We start from the raw sequence: 19274 nt of genomic DNA on the forward strand, positions 1-19274 counted from the left end.
CATTAGCTCTCAACAGCCTTTAAGGAATACACCCATGTACTAAAGAAGCATGACAGCAAAGTGAAATACAGCTGTATTACTGATTTTGATGAAGTCACAGAATTTGGTATTAGCAGTACAGCAATGCAAACATCCCTCTGGTGTCTCAGTTACAGCCAGAGAATTACCCAGCTTATTTCAAGTAAAAGCTTTCCGTTAGTCTTTCTGCAACTTTTAAATTAACTCTGAGCCTAGTAAATAAATGGCAAATTAGATTTTTAAGGAAAAAAATGTGTATTAGCCTGTTCAACTGATTGCTCTATGTTCACATATTTGAAAGTCTGCACCCAAATCAGTTATGCACAGCATTTCAGTGTTTGCATAATGAGAAGCACATTGCCTTCATGCATCCTCTGAAATTTAAAAAGATAGTAGGTATTTGCTGAAAAATGGACTTTGTGGCACCAGAGAGAGATGCAACTTTTAGTAAATTCAGCAAAGCTAAGTGTCTTGCTTTTTGACTCCACTGGCAGAGTTGCTGTCCATTGAGCAAGACCACCACAGGTTGATTCTCACTAGAGAAACAGATATAACACATAGTAATTCAGTCCAGCCGAATGGGAACTCCTAATTGGTTCCGTGCATTCCAGAATTTCACACGCTAATGGTGGACAGAACAGGAGGGATTATGAACTGGTTTCTCTCATTTTAAGAGGCAATATCATACAATGGATTGAACACACCAGTCGGGACTTGGCATTCCTAGATTCTAACCTCACCTGTGCCACTAACTTACTGTGTCCTTTGGGAAGCCACTTGACCTCTTAGGATATGTCTACACAGCTCGTGGGAGTGAGCTTCCCAGCCCTGGTCAACAGACTTGGAGTAGTGGGACTCACGCTGAGGCTCCAAAACTAGCTGTGTAGACAGCACTTTGACGTTACGGCTTGGATTGGAGCTCGGGCTCTGAAGCTCACCCTCCTCCCGAGGCTTTTGCCCACATTAAGACCCAGATTCCTCAGGCCTTTTCTTTGAACAGCTCTAGCGCCCCCATGCTTCAGAGTAAGGATTTGAAATCTGGCAAAGGGGGTGGACTTTGTGTCAGCGATGTGCTTTTTGCTGTCTCTGAAAATCTGCCCCAAATTTGGCCTTCAAACAACCAGAGTTCACTCCTGCTCAGCAGAGACCTCTTTCATCACAGCAGTTAAATCTCTGAAGAGTCTGTCCTCTTTGAGCTTCTCACAGATCCTAGTGCCCTTCAGACTGGGGAACAACTGAGCATGCCCCCTCCCTTCCTGGCTCCTACCTGTGGCTGGACGCTATGCACGTCATTTCCTCAGAACAATGGAGCGTGCTCCAGCCCAGTGTCACAGGGTCAAAGCCAGATTTTCCTAGTAATGGCTGCTTCGAGCTGGGATGAAGCTGGGCACTGGAGCTAAGAACAAGGAGCCAGTGCTCTCAATGGCCCCCGTTGGTGCCCAGGTAGCATGAAGCTGCCAGATTTTGAATGCAGGGGGGAGCACAGGGAAGAGAAAGGAGTAGAATGGGAAAAGGAATCTCGTGGGACTAGGACTGGAGCGGGGGGAGAGGAAGAAACTGTAACTGGGTATGGGAGTCAAAGGGGGAGACTGGGATGAGGAGCTGGGGACGGGATGCATGTGGGGGGAAATGAGGCTGGATGTGGAACCCAGAGAGGGAGAGTGGAAACTAGTGGGGAGGGGGAAGGGAGAGAAAGATTGGACAAAGAGCAGGAAGGGAAGGAGTGGGACAGGGTGGCCAAGGAGGCTGAGGACAAAGAGTTGGGGTAGGACGGGGGAATTGGGATTGGCTAGGCGAGGGGATTGAGACTGGACGTGGGGAAGGAAGAGACAGAGTGGTTGGGATAGCAGACAGTGAAACCAAAGGGGGAGACTGGGACTCGGATGAGAAGTCTGAGGAGTAAAGACAGATTTGGTAGGTGAGGAGAATGGGAATGGGGCAAAGCTGGGGTGGGACAGGAACAGGCTGCAGGGGATTGGGCAGAAGGGTCTGCCCATTAAAGCACTGCCCTCCAGAGCTCTAGAGCACTGCCCTCAAGTTTCCTAAGCCTCACCTTTACTCTGTTGTCATCAAATATTTGCGAAGCTCACTAGAAAAGCTTGCATCTCATCCCCTTTTTAACGGTGGTCCACATAAAGGATGATAACCTACTACTGTTATCAGTTACTTCCTTAGCTCAAGTGGCAGGTCAGCGCAGTGAATCTGAAGGTTCGTTCCCTGCTGATGAACCATGGGGGGGGCCAATATGATGTCATGTCACATAATTTGTTTTTTCAGTTTACACACAAAAAAACTGTGTTAAAAGATCATCATTCAGGTTATAAAGTTAAGCACTCAAGAGCAAGGAAATGTCAGAATTAAGATCCTTGTGCAACCTTAATTCATAGCTCTTGTGAATATGCATTACGATACAGTCTTTGGTTACGTGATCACATGTTCTCTTTCCACAAGACCCCTGCCTCATTCAGTGCACAGGATAGATCTGCTCTGGTGATGACTCAGGGTTATGCAGTAAAGGGGGCTGTTGTCTGCATGACCGCTGCTTCATTTGTTGCAGAAGATGGAAGGAGTGTACTGACAGGGGACTGCAGAAAGAAATGATAGTTTCATGGTTAAAGTAGTTGAATGCTACCCTCTCTCTCTTTCTGCTACAGAGTTTCTGTGGGATGCTAGCAAGTCACTTAAACCAAACTTTTCATAGATGGTCACTAATTACATGTACCTCATTTTCAGGGTGCCTGATTTGAGACCCTGGGGTCTGATTTGAAGAAGTGCTAAAAACTCATAGCTACAGATTAAGTCAGTGGGATCTATACTTTGAACATATAAAATGCTAAGCACACTGAAAAATCTCAAATTGGTCTCCCAAAATCATGAACTTAACAGCAGCAATGCCATGTCAGACCAATGGTCCATCAAGCCCAGTAGCTGACTCTGACAGTGGGATGGTGCCAGATGCTTCAGAGGGAATGAACAGAACAGGATAATTTTGAGTGATCCATCCACTGGATAATTTTGAGTGATCCAGAAACTACACAGTTTCTGGCAGTTGGAGGTTGAGACACATCTAGTGCATGGTGTTGAGCCCCTGACTATCTTGGTTAATAGTCACTGATGGACCACTAGGAACTCCATGATTTTATCTAATTTTCTTTTCAACCCAATTATACTTTTGGTCTTCACAATATCCCAAAGTCCCACAAGTTCACTGTGTGTTGTATGAAGAAGTACTTCCTTTTGTTTGTTGTAAACCTGCTGCCTATTAACTTCATTGGATGACCTCAGGTTCTTGTATTATATGAAGGGGAATAGTGAAGATTGGTAGATTTTTTTTACCTTAATCTTTTTGTGTCTCTGTTGCCCATCTGAAAAAATGGGGATAAGAAGAACCTCTCGCCTCACAGAGGTGTTGTGAAAATGAATTAATTAATGTTTGTGAAGCACTTAGACACTATTGTGATGAGCACCACAGAAAAGTCCATGAGGAAATTAACAACTCTGTCATCAGAGCAGGGTTTGAATAGTGAGTTGTAAATAAGGCCTAGGGACACATATTGCTTAATGAAGATAAAACAAAACACTGAATAACTACTCAGGAAGTGCAGCCTGTGCACTGAATGGTGAAGGGGTCCTGTGGGAAAAAATGGAGTGTGATCATGTAATTAAGCACTAGCAGAATGCATACACACAAAAGTGCTGAATTAAGTTTACACAGGTGAACTTTATTCCGCCATTTCCTAGCTTCTGAGTGCTTGATTTTGCAACTTTAATAATATTCTTTTAACTGAATTTTCTGCGTGTACTTTAAAATACAATTTACAGTTAATACACATGGAGGAGTATGGTTCTCCATGAGTAGTGTCAGAATGCTACATTAAGGAACAATGGGTGCAGGTCTCTTTCACTTTCTGGTAATGGTATATTAGGTTTCTGGTGACACCACAGTCAGGTAAATTGTAAAAGTCTAGACTCTTTCAGTCATGTATATAAGGTAAATGTATAATGAATGTACAGCTTAATTCAGAGAATCAAACTATTATCGATTTCAATAACTGGTGTGTATTATCATCTTTCTTCCTTGATGGCATGTTAGGAGAGAGCTCTTCTATCCATTGGTGAATAAAGTTAAAAAATGGACAAGAATTTCACATCTGGTTTAAAAGTAGCTGTGAGCTTGCTAATGGTTAAGCACTCAATCTCAAAGTGCTGACACTACCGAGGCAGTGGTCCCATCAGCTGCGCAATGGAGCAGAGCGCTGCACTGGGACTGGCACTAATGCTGAAAGAAGAGAGTGGATGGTAAGAGCTGGGAAATGGAGAAAAAGCAGCACAACTGATCATTAAAACAATTTTTAAAGCAAATAGTATATTAAATAAAAGGTGGACAAAACAATGAAAAAGTATTGAACATTTAGCAAGGATTTAAAAGTTGATAGGTTAGGGTGTATTTAAACAAATGGAATTATCCTTAAAGGTCTTTGCCACTTACTGAAACCGTGGAGCTGGGAGTGTTTGTTCCATACCCAGATGAAGGAAGAGAGGCCAGGGACCAACGGCGCCCATCCGTTCTGGGGAAAAGATGTATGAGAAATTATTTTGATTGACACAATGTGGCTAATGTTTAGGGGGTGGCTCTCCCCTAAAATAGGTTTCCAACATTACATTTTGATTGCATTTTCCAGAGAATCCAATGGTCCTATCCTTACAAGAAATCACTTTGGATAACATTTTCAAAGGCACCTGCATGAGTTAGGAGCTTAAATTCCATTGAAAGTCAATGGGGCTTAAGCTCCTAAGTCACCTAGGCACTTTTGAACATTTTGCCCTTTGCTTTTAAGTTGACATTATTGGGATCAGACACATCTACTTCCAAATTTCCTCTAAAAAGACAGTCACAGCAGCTGTCTCCTTAGCGTAACACCTTGGAATCACTGCTGCTGTAGCTCCCTTGCCCTCCAAATAGCACTTAAGAACATAGGGGAAGGAGGATTTATATCAGGATCAAGCACCTGCTTCATTGGTAGAAGTGGACACTATTAGCCTATACTCAATAAAGCATTCCATTTAATTCACTTATCAACGGACACACCCTTTAATTTAAATCTGCTATCATGGAACAGAAAAAAACCAGACTTCTGAAATATATTTCTATTGGAACACTAACTTGTTACTCTCTAAAGATCACTTTCCTCACTACAGGTTACAGTATTAGCAGTTATTTGCTTTCTTGGGTTTGTAACCCATGGAAATGTCTCCTCATCACTGGAAAAAATGTTGCACACACAGCTGCTAAAGAAAAAAATGTGATGGACACCGAAAAAGGACTGACGCATACTAGAAATATTGCAGAAAGCATGGTGTAATTTTAACACTAAACCTGGAAAAAAATTTAATCTATAATTGTTTCTAAAAGAGTCATCAATTTCCCACAAAAAATCTCAGGAAGGGAGAAAATAGTGTTCATTTAGCTAAATCTAGTACGTCTCTCTGTCTTCTTTTAAAACCCCAAAGTATTCTATCCCATTCACATTTCACTCTGGGATGATTGATAATGGTTTCCATCCCATCCCCAACTACACTGCCCTCATATGCCACATCAGTAGAATTACCACCATTTATTAATATTTCTGGTACAAGTACTATTTATCCAAAAACAGAGGCAAATTATCAATACTTGTTCACATAAGATGAACGTGAATTCAACAACTAAGAGCTTTTAATATAATTTAGATAAGACTTCTTGGGTTTTTTGTTGCAGTTTATACACAGTATATGGAAATATGACAGGATATTTTTGTTATTAGTGGAGGAGCAAATTTGGGCTTATAATGGAAACTCAGTTGTAACCTTTTCTATGGAGTGATTTACATCTCTCCATTATCCACGCACCTAGGCCCCCTGCTTCAGGAAGGCTCTCAAAGCATGTACTTGAAGTTAAGCACATGCTTGAGTTTTTTCCTGATTAAGGATGCTTTCCTGAACCAGGGCCTTCTTATACCAACATGTATCTCTCCTTGTAATAAAACTATTTTAGCACCAGAGAGGGGAATGGATATATTCATTTCTGAAGGAATAAGAAAAAAAGGCTCATGCTTCATGCACAAAATCACAAAAGTTTAAGCTTCAGAACCAATTTGTATTCATGCATGTCTCAGTTAGAACCCCATTTAGACACAGGGTGTTTTTGGCAAGATATTAATAGAATCTTCCCCGCATATTACAGATTTTTTTGTTACATTTCTGAAAAATTCTAAATGTGCTGTACGTTACACAAGATTCCTTTCTCACCTCCATAAAAACAAGTGTAAACAGATAATGTGAATTACTGAGCTACATAATCCGGTATCAGACTGGCCACCAGACTGGGATTTAGGAGATCTGTGTTGAGTTCCTGGTTCTGATAGATTTTTTATGTGACGGCTGGCAAGTAACAACAACCTATATTGCGCTTCAGTTCCTTCATATACAAAAAGGGGATAATATTTCTTTCCTATTTCACAAGGGAGTTGAGGGGATACAATCCATTAAAGATTGAGAAAAGCACAAATACTATGGTGATGAGGGTCACATAAGAAGATAGACTTATTAGATGAGCTATTTTAGAAAGCACAAATATTATTGAACAGATGCAAAATGATAGAAGATTAGGCCCATTTTCTTCTTCAAAGGACTTCCATATTATGATTTCAAAGATGTAAAAACAATCTCCCACTCTCCTTAGCTCCACTTAAACTATCCCAAGATGGTGAGTCTCAATTCTTGGTGCTATTTCCACTAAAACTGATACAACTTTCAGAAGCGTGTTAAGCAATCAATGTAATGAACACCAGCTGTGTGTCTTGCCAACAAAGAACAGCATGTAACTAGCAGAATTTCTGTTTCAAAAATTCAAGAAATAGACAGCAAGACTTTCAAAGAAAATTACTTCCTCAATTAGCAAACTGTTTCAAAATTATTTCAATATGTAAAATAAGAGGAAACGATATATCTTTAAAAAGTGATGCAGTGCTTGATTTCAGAAGGGATCCAGGGAACAAAAGAAAACTTCAGATCATTTATTTCATTTTGGAATTATCCCTGCTGGCACAATGCAACATCAGCAGAACAAACAACTTTGGCCAAACATAGCTTACTAAAATGTAATTTTCAAGTTAGTGCATTTGTGGCAGTTTTGTTAACACCATGCAATATAGACTAGATCAACTTCACTATGACAAAGTGTTGTGTGAACAAAGCATTTTCTCCTTGCGGGATCCCTATTAATTGTAAGTTGCTATACAAAGACTCCAAATTTTTATTCCCAAAGTGTAAAAGCTGAATGCCTAAATGGAGTTATTACAGCGCATAAACTCATTAGCCACATACCATAGTACAACCATGCAAAAGCATTACATACACACAGCAGCAATATGTATCTGATATACCCATTACCTGTCGGCTCTGTGTCCATGGCTGAATAGAAGAAATAGTGCAGTGATAATGAGGGAGGGAAAAATAAAAATTGTGAATGTGATTTCTGAAAAACCAGTAACAAAATATGACTATTGATCATTATCATTATTACAGTCACTTTTCCTGAACGTCACACGGCATTGCATGGATGAAAGTGGACATCAGTCCTGCAAGATTTAGTGGTAAACCTATTGGCCTTAACACTAGCATGTTACTTTCTCATCCAGAACTGCAATATTTTCCACTGTGCCTGAAGGATCAACTGGTTACAGTTCTGTACTGTGAGAAGAGGAGTCATAAATACTTCACAAAAAGGATCATCTCTGAAAAGAATAGGTTAAATGCAGAGGGCAGAATATGGGCACAGTAATCCATTTCTACTTGATGGCAGGGCCCTGTGAGAGAGGAAAGGGTCAGATGTGGATGATCTCTAGGGCCCACACAATGTCGGCATAATGTTTGAGAAAGATGGAAACTTCTGCTCAGATGAGATAAGGAAGTATAGTACTTTCCAAATACCCAGGGTACAGAAGTTCTCTTGGCAAACACAGCGTGATGATACACTAAATGTATCTGCACCAGCAGTGTCAGGACAACTAAACCCAGACTTTAAATGTTTAGTGCTACTGGTATCTTGGCTATTTTAAACATTGATATTTTTCTCTTCTTTTGTTTTGTTTTGTTCCTCGTTCAAATACAAACAGTTTGAAACATTTTAAATTGAGCATCCACACACAGGTTAAACCAAATTCAGCTGTTTTTAGTTAAGCCCTCTGAGCCTCTCAAATCTCCGTTTTTTCCTCTTTTTACTTCCCTTCATTAAAAACCCAAAGTAATGGCAACCCTCTCTCTAGAGGAATGCTAGATGCAGCTACCTGAGAGTAGACTAACTCACCACTTATGTCTGCCAGAGGAGTTTACTAGAGCAAGGTGACACACTTTCTTTATTCTTCCCCATTCCATATGGCTTTCAAGAGCCTTCTTTGCACAACTTCCAGACGCTCCTTTTCTGGGATGGGCTTTGAGCCCCATATGGCAACACTTGTATTTATATACCCTTTTCACAGCACCTTTCTCCTGAGGCAAAACTTAAGGTGCCAGATACTTGAAGGCAGCCATATAGATTTTGTTTAAAAAAAAAAAAAAAAAATAGTTTTACAAAATAAAATATGAATAGAAATATTTCTCTAGCAGGCATTTTAAAAATCTATGAAAACAGTTCATTTGGATTTAAATATTACCCATCTTCATCTGCTTTTGGAACCCCAACTTAGAAGTGCTGTCTAGTGTCCCCGGATGGGGAATCAAGAGACCTCCGTTCTAGTCCTGGCTCAGAAACTGACCTACTGTGGGCAAGTCACTTCACCTCTCTGTACCTTTGTTTTCCTTCCAATCCTTTTTCTGGCTTGTTTATTTAGACTGCAAGCTCTTTGCGGAAAGGACCGCAACTATGTGATCTGTACAGAACCTAACTCAATGGTGCCCTAATGTCAGCTGGGGCTTCTTGGTCCTACTGTAATAAATACTATAACACCACCACCATTGTATTGTTGCATGGGCCAGAACATGAAATTGTCCAGGCTAGCTCCACTGCCTATACTGAATGAAATTCCAGAACAAGACAAATAGTAGTAGTATGTCTAAAAGAGCACAGTATATTATACACAGCATAGCTGTGGCCTGGGAGCTTTGTAGCATTAATCGTTGCACAGTTTATGATTTCCAGATCACTATTTAAAATTAAATGCTCAGAGAGAAAGGCAGACATTGCAGTAAATGTCTTGTAAAATCATCGATGGCATTTGCTAGGGGCAGGTTCAAGCTTTTCCCCGTCAATTCTCATCACAAAACCACCTATGAAATACAGAGGTGGAAAGTTATAACACACGCACTGCTCATCTGAGGTTATATTGTTAAAAGATTTGCTTTCTGTTCCGAAGAGGGCTTTAAAAGTACTATTGTTAAAATTGTTGTAGCAGCCAACAACTGCAGGAAGTTATGCCTACAATTTTATCTACAACTTTCCGTCATGCAGTCCTGGAAGCAGACCCCAGGCTGCTGTCAACTGGCATGATTCAAGTGACTTCAGCGCAGCTACACTGATTTACATCCACTAGCATCTGATCCCCTTTATTAAACAGGAATGCATTTAAACCATTTCTATTTTTTAATCAGTAGATCCCATGTATTAACTGCTCTCTTCCTTCCTGCCTGCCTCCCTCTCCCCCCATCCCCGTATAACTGGTATGACCCAAATAATGAATATGAGACCATGACATCTGTGACTAACAATAGCTCATCTTGACGTGATGCCTGATAAACAGCAGAAAGTCTGCTGCCATCAATACATAGAGGCGTCAGAGATGGGAGGCAACTCAACTGACTGACTAGCAAAGGCTTTTCTTGAATTATCTGACACTCAGGACCATAGCCCAGGGGCCATCTTTGACTCCTCTCTCTCCCTGCCCCATAAGTCCCCAACTATTACCAAATCCTGTCTCTTCCTTCCTTCGAAGTATTTCTAACTTAGATTCATCTTTCCTTCCACCTTTCCCAAAAGCTAAAATTCTTGTTTAGGCCCTCAACATCTCCCAACCTGATTACCACAACCTCTGCTTCTCTGGCCAACACTCAGATGGTTTCTTTCAGTTCAAGCAAAATGCTACCTCCAGGATCATCTTCCTCGTACATCAATCTGACCATCTTTCTACCCTCTTTGAATCCCTTCTCCTCCTAAACCACATCAGGTTCAATTTTATCCTTCATTTCAAGGCTCAAGATTTATCTGCTCCTTGCTGCTTATCCAACCTTACCTCTTTTTGTGTTATACCCCCCCTCACTCCCATCCTCTGCCCTCCATTCTGCTAACAATGTCAAACTCAACACCCCATTTGTCTGTTTTGTTCACAATTGTCTTCACTCTTACTGATCTATTGTTTCTTACACTACATCCATCACCAGGGTATCTTCCACAAGAACATTATGCGATGTGACTAGCATCTGTTATGTGTGGTTCCCCACACCACCAACTAAAAATGGAACACCCTTCCTAAGTTTGTCTACAAGGCAACTGCCCGCTCTTCATTTAAAGCCCTCTGCATTATGCTAATGGAACACTACACTTTCCCTTTGCAAATGTTAAATTAACACTAAATCTGACCGATTAGCAGTTTCCCCTTACTATAGTAATATTGCTATTGGCCACTGTTCCCTTGTCATGACCAGACTCTAGGACTAGAGAGAGGAAGAAGTTGCAGCCATGGTGCAGACATTTATGTATTTGGTAAATTCAGAGTATTTAATTTTAAACTAATATATCAAAGAGATTCAAATGCAGAGGTAACAAAGAGATCAAGAAGTGATGAACAAATATGTAGAATTTGATTGGCTTTGTGAACAAATACATTTCTTTAGAAAACAGTAGGTCAAGATCCCTTAAAAACACTTAATCAACTGAGTAATAAGTGGGACCTGAAAGACTGCCATGGAAATGTTGTTAAACCTCAACAAAAACTGTGACTAATAAACTAAGTGTCTATCATCACCCTTATCACCTTGTTTTATCCCATCCCTTCCTCTCCAATCCTTCTGTCTCTGGCTTTTTTAGACTGTATGTTCCACATGTAGGGACTCCAAATCACCTCCTGTGTTTGGAAAGCACCATGCAGTAGCATCAAAAATATGCAACTGCAATCTAAACAAAAGACAATAAATATAATAATGGAGTGACAATCAGTACCTACAGAGAAGTCACAGGAATGTCAAAGATGTTTCTAGGTTCTAAAATCACATGAAACAGAACCTAAAAACCTCTAAATGGTAACTACTTTCTGAAACAGAATATATGCAGTACACTCAGGCGGCTTTCACATGCCAATCACAAAAAATAATATGTGCTTACTTACCTACGGGCAGGAACGAAGGAAAAGTGAGCAGGTGCATTTGGAGAGAAATTCCTAGGACTGTCCAAAGGACTGCTACCTGTTTGAGAAAGTGGAGAACATTCACATTTGTGTTACATTCACAACAAAATCTCTTCTTATCACAATATTTGATGAGTGACTTGTCATGTTACATGAATGGTTTTGATTAAGAGATGCAGTTACAAATAACCAACAGTTTAGATCTTTGAAGCTTTTAATAGCCTAAGTAATAGCTTGTTAAATATTCTTTTTGACTGTGAAAAAAATGGAAAAAAACTGATTGTTTCCCTCTGTCATTAAATTAATATTTTTAACAAATGAGCAACAAACAATGCAACAACTATACACAACTTATTTGTTCTTGGATTTTTTTTTAATGATTTTTGCGTATGAGTTCATCCAATACATAGCAATGAGAAATGATAGTTGGAAATGAAGCTGATAACATTCTGCCCAAGATTAAAGAGGGTTTCTAAGGATGTATTTCTATCCTCCCACTGTGAGGTGCACTGGTAAAGATTGCACACTGTAAATAAAATGTATTTTACAGCACAATCCTGCAAACCCAGCACAGCGTCCATTTCTGTGAATGTATTCCAATGGGACTGCAAAACAGTACACCCCTTGAGTAAATGCTTGCAGGACCGGGCCACAAGATAAATGTAATATTTTTAAAAATTCTTTGCCCATCAATAACTTACGTTTACCTTTATTTCCAATGTTCCTAAATACAGTATTTATTAAGTACATTGTTCTATCACCAAAATGAAAATTCCAACATGATGGTAAACTGAAGGAAAAGATCAAGAATACCAAAATGTTGCTTTTATATACCACACAAATTCTTCTCTCCAGTAACTGTCATATGACATAGCAACATGCAGTTTGTATGTGGTATATTAAAAATGTGTTTCATTTTAAAGGTAAAAAGTGTAGAAAATCTCTTTGAAATCTGAAATGATTTAACAACTGAACGCTGAAACCCAATGGAGCTAAAAGTTTATAAAAATATACAACAGGTTTCACAGTATATACGCACATTAGTGGATCTACTCTTAAAAAGACAGGCATATGTTTAAATGGTTTGCTGAATTCAGGTCCTTAAATCCCAAATACAAAATACAGAGTAGAAACTACCAACAAACTAGCAGTGATTTCTTTGATTGCACACAGTAAAATGACATTACAATTACGGCAACAGGGCAACAAACATGTATTGGGCACGCATTATACTACAAAGACAACATTTCTGGTAGCTGGAAACGTTCTCTATATCATTCAGAATCAAAATCTTGTTTTTAAATCTATTTAATTTATAAGCCATTCTGGGTGACAGGAACAGAAGTGAGTGAAAATGATGATTTGATAAGAGTAAAGTTATTTCAATGATCAGGTATCTCAAAGAGTTTGTCTTAACCGTAAGATCTACAAGTGTTCAGCACCCCTCAAAATCAAGCTATTACTATTCATTTATCCAGGCCTCCCTTCAGGAAAGCACTTTAGCTTTGTGCTTAAGTTACACTGACTTCAGGACAGGGTGTCCACAAAGTGTGAGTGATAGTTGTCTGATGATACCCCATATGGGTTTCAGTGTAGGGTGACAAGTGACAATTAGGGGTGTGCAATCGGAGGGGTTTTTATTTCTGTATTGAAGCAGGTTCTCGTGCCATCTTGCATTGCACTACACAGAACTCCCTGCTCCCACCCCCCCAAGAGTGTTAGGCAAAGAGAGCCAGCATCAGTCAGTTCTGTGCTGAGAATACTAAACAACCCCAGGTTTGAAGGGATTAATCTCCAAGGAGTACCTTCTCCTTCAGATGACTGTACGTACCAACCACTGTCACTGCAATGCATTATCAACTAAGATATGCTAACTATTAAAATACCAAATACTCTCACTAGAAGCAAATGTGTACATAGAACTCCTAAAAATATAGAACAACAGTGCAGCGCATTTGAGGTACATTTGTACCCCACATACTTTTTTGCTACAGAAAAATTGTTTTTCATGCTAACAATTATTTTTTTGGTTATCACAACATACATGCTTGTGGTGCACAACTCTGCCCCATAAAGGCAGATGAGGGTTAAGCACATGCTTAAAGCTAAACACAAGCATTTTGCTCAATTGAAGTCAATGGACAAACCCACTTTTATTTTAGCTACAGAGACTAGTTCACAGAAACCAGTTCTTGTGTCTTCTCTCCACAATCCCGCACTGCAGGGGGACATATTCGGTGCAGGCAGTCGGTTGGCCAGAGCACAGCGTAGGCCAGCAAACCCCAGCTGGCCTATGGATCTCTTGACTACCCTATGCCAGCTAGCACAGAATAAAGCAGCCCCCAGGCTGTTGTAACCTACTCCTGGGGCTGGCCAGAGAATCAGAGGTATAATTGAACACCCAGGCAACTCCATACACTGCTGCACCCAGAATAAACTGAAGCAAAAAAGATAAATATAGACACTCTTTGCTCAAAACATCATATAATTAAACAGTAGAATAGACAGAATGCACTGGGAAGCTCAGCAGAAATGAATAATTAGGTTGGGTTTTTTTGTTTTTAATTTATTAACCTTGTTGAATTGCTTGGGCGGGTGGGAGGCTGAGGGGAGTATTTTACTTTGGGAGGATTCTGGGAAGGTCTTTAAATCAAGTGCAGATACTGCAACAAAAAGTCATAAGTAGTCACTCAATTTTTCTATATAAATCTTCGGACATATACACTGTCAATTTCTGAAGCACCTTTCAAATTTACCTCTCACTATCAAGGTGACAGTTTTCAATCACATGTACATAGATTAGTCCCCATCTACATTCCCCCATGGTTTGGAATATGGGGGTGTGTGAATAGCAGTACACACCAAAGCTCTGTGCTGTAACTCACCCATGTGGATGCTGTAGGTGTGAACTAAAAGGTTTTAATTTGTGTCACGTAGTCCTTCTCAAGCAGGGCTACATTACTGTGAACTGGGAACCTTTTAGTTTGAGCCTGCAGCATCCACACGGGTGAGTTAGAGGGCAGCACTTTGGTACGCATTGCTATACATATCCCCATACTCTGAACTGCAGGTCAGTGTGGACATCGCCCCAGTTTTCTAATAATGAAACATAGCTGAATTGGAAGCTTATCTCATTTATCTTTAGCAAACTTTAGAATAATTTTAAAACTTTAAAATTATAAACAAAATAATTTTGAGTAATTGAACAAATCGAATGATGAGACTTTTTCAAGTTTCAGTATTAACTGTGTGGGTGTTCCAACACTTTTCAGTGTGCACAATCTGGTTCAGAGATACCACTAATTCCTTGGTATCATCTTTTTCAGATTTATATGGCATATTTCTAGTCAGACTCTGGAATTTTAATTAGATCCCACGTGAGTTATTTCTAGTTCGAAAATGAAAAGCAATTAATTCCTCTACTCTGCTCAAGTCTGGGTGAAGCGTTTAAGATAACAACAGGGAAAAGGGGAATTTCTACTTTCCTTAAAAAATTTCCCAGTATTACTACATCTGCTGTGGTTGAAGGAATTTTAATAAGAGAAGCCTAAGCGTGATCGTCTCACCCGGCAAAGATGATCAAGAAAAGGTATGTTCTATGAGCAAAGGTATATTCTCCTGCTGCTCAAGGGTTAAAATTGCTACTATTGGATCTGACACTCCCCACTCTCAATTTCAAGTGAGGCTTTTACAAAGAGTGACTACACATTAGATAAATCAACACACTGTAATAAGAATAAAAACGACGAGAGTTCTGTAGCACTTTAAAAACGAACAAATTTCATTTCAGCAGGCATAAGCTTTCATGGGCTTCAGCCCACTTCCTCAGATGCAGTTGGTAGAAACAATACAGCAAATATTGGCAACACATATAGGAGGCAACATATACAGCTTTCATCCACCTACCCCATTGTTGTCTATGCCTTTGGATATGTATATGTTGCCTCCTATCTATGTTGCCAATATTTGCTGTATTATTTCTACCAACTGCATCTGAGGAAGTGGGCTGAAGTGCACGAAAGCTTATGCCTGCTGAAATTAAATGTGTTCGTCTTTAAAGTGCTACACAACTCTCATTGTTTTTGCTGTATACAGACTAACACGGCTACCCCTTTGGAACTCTAATAAGAATGTGAATGATATCGGAATGAACCTTTACATTTCCTGGGTATGGTCAAGGGAAAGGGAGCATGGCTGAGTAAACTTATACTTTGGCAATCCCAAAATGCCAGGATGTCCTCTTTAGACCACAGACAGCCACTGCTTCATTAAAGATGCATCTACCCTACATAAATACAACATCCAACAAGGAAGCTGAAAGGCCTTAAAACCTCAGGGACTGCAATCATGTTGCACAACTTCTTGTTGCAGGCTCTGCGTAACTCATGTATTTTGAGTCCTGTCTGCAAAGCTGGAAAGCACTAACGGTAATGATCAATGCCATGCCACGCTGAAGAGCACTAATTCTGAGAAGGTTCTATGACTCCCATTTGGTTTAATGAGCAGCTATAGCTCAAGTTTTCAGGCCTAAATCTAAAATCAATTTAATATCCTCTCTGAATGTTATTATGCAATGTGTACAGCAATTGCCGTTCAGTATTTTAAATTCATACACTTTCTAATCTTTCATCTGATTTCCTAGGTTTTTCAGCTCTCTTACACTCTTGGTCTACTTATTGATATGAATTCTCTAACTAAAATAAAGTTCTTGCCAACAAATCTTTCTCAGAGATCAAAGTCTCTTCAAAAAGTTAATTTTCATTGATGTGCATTCATTAAACTTCTAAAAATTAAAATAAAATTAGCATGTGTCATATATGAGCAAGAAGATTAATCTTAAAATTAATCCACTATAATAAGAGAACAAATGAATTGGTGTATATAGTTTTGTGTGTATATAGTCTACTATATTTGCAGGACGTGTACTCAATATATTAAGAATTTTTCATTTCAAATTTTATTGCATGTACACATCACTTAAAAATTATGCCTCTATAAATGAACTAAAGGATACATCACTAAAAAAAAAACAGGGTTTCTAAACGACTGGTCCCAGTGTTAGAATTTGAGTAATTTACTTTTTAATGTTGAAAAAACATTAAGCTTTGGTCTGGTTAGCTAAGTAATACGCCCAATTAATGTCAGCTTTATTTTTAAAATCATGGCTGAAAGTGATGCTTACCAATATAGCGTATCAGAAAATATATCACATATATACATGTGAATTTTGGATTAATATCTTTGATATCACTGAAGAACTTTTGCTCATAATTAAATTTCTAAGCATTTGGAAAAAAGCTCTTTCCACTTATTTTTTAAAACAATAAAATGTGCAATACTTTAAGCAATACGGACAGTTGAGTGATTAGTCAGCCTAAAATCTCCTGACTTCCCTTATCCCCTTTATCACCCTCAACTTTCTCCACAAATTCCTTCCCCTTCTACAAACGTGATCTGATCCCTGCCATCATAAAAATAAATTATATCTCCCTCTCTCCTGCACCTCTACACTCCTTGAACACATCTGAAATTCTCTTAAAACTTCATTTTATGTCTGTTTTACACAGTTTTGTACAGCTATTTCGGTTAGATATGTGATTTTTTTTTTTAACCTAAATAGTTATGCAACCCTTAGTGTGGATGCAGTATTACTGGTATGGCACCTTATACTGATGTAGCTTATTTCCCTTCCCATATAGGCACCTTTATACCAGTACAACAGTTCCCACTAGACAGTTGTACCACTTTAACTAAACTGGTATAGTTAAAATGGAATGACCTGTGTGTGTAGAACGGCCCACATCCCCACACCAATGAAACTGCTCTCCAAGTCTTTAATGACCTCTACTTGACTAAATCTCGAAGTTCACTCCATCCTTCATCTCTTGGATGCTTTGAAAACAGTTGATGATACTGTCCTGCTTAAAATGTTGTCTCTCTTTGGATTTGCATCTCCATCCTCTCACTAGGCATTCCTTCAATGTCGCATCTGGTAGGTCCTCAATCTCCTGTCACTTTTGACGGGGAACCTACAAGGGCTCAATACCTGGGGTTCCCTCTCCTTTCCCCCTCTACATTCTGTCTCTAGGTGATCTGATCACCTTGTCTGGGAGATGGAAACTTAATTTTTAAAAATGAAAGCGGAGATTCTATTGTTATCAAGTAACTTGAGGAGCTGGGACTTCAAGAAGAATACCAACTATTGTGAAATTCTTCATAAAATCATGAGAGATGGCAACACTATGTGGTAGAAGCTGACAAAGCATTAATACCACTTGTGTTTTCCTTGGTGGTTTTCCATCAAAAGTACCTTATGGTATCTGCTGATCACAACACAAGTGGATAAAAATGTGCACTGTAAGCTGAGGTATTGTCTGCCTGCAAATACATACAAATTAAACTAACCACACAGAAGATTCAGGCACATCTGCACCACCATTTTCAAATATGGTGAACTCAGTAGTTTCTGGTCCTCTTTAGATCACACCGCCCAGCCATGTGGAATCTGAATTAAATATATATTCTAATAACCATAAGAAGGACTGCAATGCTACCTGACAGCACTACCATCACCACATCTATTGTGCATACTTCCTATCATGCCCTCCTGGTGCTGATAGCAACTGCTTCATGGTGGATTCTGAATCAGATTCTGCCCCTTTCATAATGGAGACCCCCCCTCAAACCAGCTCCTGTTACCAGAACCAATTCCCAACCTGATCAGTGCTTAAGGATTATCCCCCTCCCCGCGGCACCTCATCCCAGCACCTAACTCCTCCTTTATTCACAAGAAAAAAAAATGTAAAATGGAATACAAAATCATGAGTTCTTACAAAAAGTTTCCCTATGGTGGGAACTGAACTTGGAGCAACAGTTATAGCGCAGCAACATGCCCCAGTGCTGTCTGCAAGCTACTCCCTCCACAGGCTGACTATCTTAACAGCTGCAACACTCCTCTCATGGAGATGTATATAGCAGATAAATCTACTAACCCAGACCTGCTGTGTAATTATCTCTTGAAGTTTAACATTACACACAATAATACAACAGACAGTATATGTGCAATTTGGCCAAGTTACAGTTGTAGAAACCAAAACGTTAAACAGCTTTGACTTTTGCATTTGAAAATCTCTGTCATTTTGTTGTAATAACTTTTTTTTTTTTTGCATGAATTATAAAAAGATAGTATGGCTTCTGCTATTGCTTGTAAAGTGTAAAGATCCTCACTAGTAAATTAAAAAGTGATTTTACGAGTTATGTTAGTAATTCATCCAATATGTGTAATGGAGTAAATATATTCTGTATTACTCTAGCTTGTTCTCTGAAGTATTTGCAGATTTTTTAAAAACTGTCTTTTATCCAACTCTACTCTTTCATGCTAAATGATCAGATCACAGCCTGATGAGATGGGGTCAGGGAAACAAAGTAAATTATGGATTAACAGAAGCAGTACTATTTTCTGTAACCGAAATGAAATGCTTTAAAAGCAAGTGAGCATTATAGGACATAGAGTAGGATAACAAGCCGTACTTATCAGAGTTCACCAAATGGAAGGCACAGAAACTAGTATAAAAATATTAAATGTTCTATCCATACAATAATTTTTGTATAATGTCAAAATTCTTTCTGTAGAATTAAAATTCAATATCAATGGCAAACACATTTTGATTGGGTATATGTGAATGATGGGAGAATAACCTTAAACAAAGTACCAAGAACTAATATTGCCCATCAGACTCTTAACTTGTGTGAATGTAAATTATGTCGAAGAGGAAGCTTAACCGTTATGGAACATTTCAAATCTGCTGAGACACTCATTCCAATTCTTTATTGCACTTGACTATTCATTTCTAAATCCATCAGATATAATCTGATTATTAA

The 19274-nt window shown here is 39.1% G+C and overlaps 1 protein-coding gene across 1 annotated transcript in view; it reads right to left on the minus strand.

Annotated features, from left to right (window-relative positions):
* The window catches only part of MAST2 (microtubule associated serine/threonine kinase 2), a 314717-nt gene that overhangs the window by 72309 nt on the left and 223134 nt on the right, over nt 1-19274 (minus strand). Inside the window, 3 exon segments of the mRNA XM_067567856.1 lie at nt 4508-4586; nt 7450-7470; nt 11376-11451. Coding sequence (XP_067423957.1) covers nt 4508-4586; nt 7450-7470; nt 11376-11451 — 176 coding nt within the window.

Source organism: Emydura macquarii, unplaced genomic scaffold, assembly GCF_026122565.2.
Source record: "Emydura macquarii macquarii isolate MOO-44397 ecotype Brisbane River unplaced genomic scaffold, CSIRO-AGI_Emac_v2 contig_2805, whole genome shotgun sequence".
In the NCBI taxonomy this organism is placed as follows: Eukaryota; Metazoa; Chordata; order Testudines; family Chelidae; genus Emydura; species Emydura macquarii.